The sequence below is a fragment of the Mandrillus leucophaeus genome, unplaced genomic scaffold (genome assembly GCF_000951045.1).
Source record: "Mandrillus leucophaeus isolate KB7577 unplaced genomic scaffold, Mleu.le_1.0 Scaffold768, whole genome shotgun sequence".
NCBI lineage: Eukaryota > Metazoa > Chordata > Mammalia > Primates > Cercopithecidae > Mandrillus > Mandrillus leucophaeus.
This window is the reverse complement of record NW_012108341.1, coordinates 1075753-1077791: the sequence shown is the minus strand read 5'-3', so window position 1 is coordinate 1077791 and position 2039 is coordinate 1075753. Positions and strand designations below refer to the sequence as shown.

Here is a 2039-nt window from a genome sequence, read left to right as displayed (position 1 = left end):
CCTCGGCCTCCCAAAGTGCTGGGATTACAGGCGTGAGCCACCGCGCCCGGCCCACAAATAGGAAGATTTTGCATCGTTAGTTGCATAATTCGATGTGAGTTAAATTTATTATATTAATAACAAGAAAGAAACTGTCAATTTGTAGTGAGGCTGTTGGCAAATGGCTCTGAATTTCATAGATCTCAGACATCACATATTGTAACTGCTAATGAATTGTAACTGTAAATCTCACAGTATTACAGCTTTACTTTTTATTTTCCTTTTGGGGGCAGATGCTTCATGGAAAACATGTCATGGTTCGCGTTGGTGGAGGCTGGGATACTCTTCAAGGATTTTTGCTTAAATATGACCCCTGTCGAATATTACAGTTTGCCACACTGGAACAAAAAATTTTAGCATTTCAAAAAGGAGTTTCTAATGAAAGTGTACCTGATTCGCCCGCCAGAACACCTCAGCCTCCTGAAATGAATCCTTTGTCAGCAGTTAACATGTTTCAGAAACAAAATTCAAAACCCAGCATGCCAGTTCGTATTCCAAAAAGCAAGGAAAAACAGGGACGTCCACCAGGTGCATTGGTGCCACCATCTTCACTGAAAGGAGCTAATCTGGGCCCTATGTCAGTCCGTTCTAAATCGCCACATTCTCCCGCAGCATCGTCTCATCCCAAGCTCAAGTCTTCAAGAGGCATAACAAAGAAACCGCAGCCTTCTTCAAATAATGCATCATCTTCACTTGCTTCATTAAATCCAGTAGGTAAAAACACTTCTTCACCAGCTTTACCAAGAACTGCACCTTGTATATCTGAGTCACCAAGAAAATGTATTGCATCCCCCAGTACCCCTAAGGCCAAGGTTATTCCAGCCCAGAATTCAACAGATGTGCCTGAGTCCACACTTTTGCCAAATAAGTGTTCTGGAAAAACTCAACCTAAGTATTTGAAACATAATCATATTTCTTCCAGAGATAGTGCAGTATTTCACTTAGCTGCACATTCAAATTCATCCTCAAAGTGTCCCAAGCTACCTAAAGCAAATACACCTGTAAGACCTAAACCTTCTTTCCAGTCCTCTGCAAAAATGACAAAATCCAGTTCCAAAAACATAGCCACGGGTCTAGGAACACAGTCTCAACCATCCGATGGTGCCCCACAAGCAAGGCCAGTCCCAGCACAGAAACTTAAATCGGCCTTGAATTTAAATCAGCCAGTTTCTGTGTCCTCAGTTTCTCCTGGAAAAGCTACACAGAAATCAAAAGATAAGAATATAGTTTCAGTTACCAAAAAGCAGCCTCAGAGTAAAAGTACTTTTCAGAAGACAGAACCCAGCTCCTCGAAGTCTCCTGGCCGGACCCCATTGTCCATCGTGAGCCTTCCCCAGTCTTCTACCAAAACACAAACTGCGCCGAAGGCAGCACAGACTGTCGCTAAGGGCCAGCATTCAACTAAAGGGCCTCCCAAAAGTGGCAAAACCCCAGCTTCAACCAGGAAACCACCCTTATCTGTTAAGGATGCAGATAGTGGAGATAAAAAACCTACTGCAAAGAAAAAGGAAGATGATGACCATTATTTCGTCATGACCGGAAGTAAGAAACCTAGAAAATAAATACATAGTCATTATAAAAAAAGAGAAAAAGAAGAGTGAATGTGTTAGCTTCACATCTTAAAAGTTTCTCCTGTTTGTGTCTGTCTAAATAGGTGCAGACACTAAGGATAGTGAGGATGGAGGTTGGGATGAGGAAAGGGTTCATCAGAATTCACATATCTGAATTCAGAAGGAGCCCTTCTGAAGCAAACAGTTGTAAAATCACTGCAAGGTTTTTATTAATAAGAGACATGTATATGATTTTCAGTCTATAGCATCTTTGTTAACATCTGCCTGTTGCAGGAAATGTAAAAGTTACTTAACACTACAAGAATTTTAACAATAGTTGCTCTATTTTTGAATATGTATTAAATATGGAGTTCATATACCTGCTAATACCAACGATGGTGCTCTTACTATTAGGTCATTGCATTTTGGTTTAAAAAAAAAAAAAAAAAA

The 2039-nt window shown here is 40.5% G+C and overlaps 1 protein-coding gene across 1 annotated transcript in view; it reads left to right on the top strand.

The window, feature by feature from the left end:
- The window catches only part of GAS2L3 (growth arrest-specific 2 like 3), a 31739-nt gene extending 29721 nt beyond the window's left edge, over window positions 1–2018 (top strand). The window contains exon 8 of the mRNA XM_011966644.1: window positions 235–2018. Within this exon, the coding sequence (XP_011822034.1) occupies window positions 235–1601 (1367 nt within the window). The 3' untranslated portion in view covers window positions 1602–2018. The remainder of the gene's footprint in view (window positions 1–234) is intronic.
- The last annotated feature ends 21 nt before the right edge of the window (window positions 2019–2039 follow it).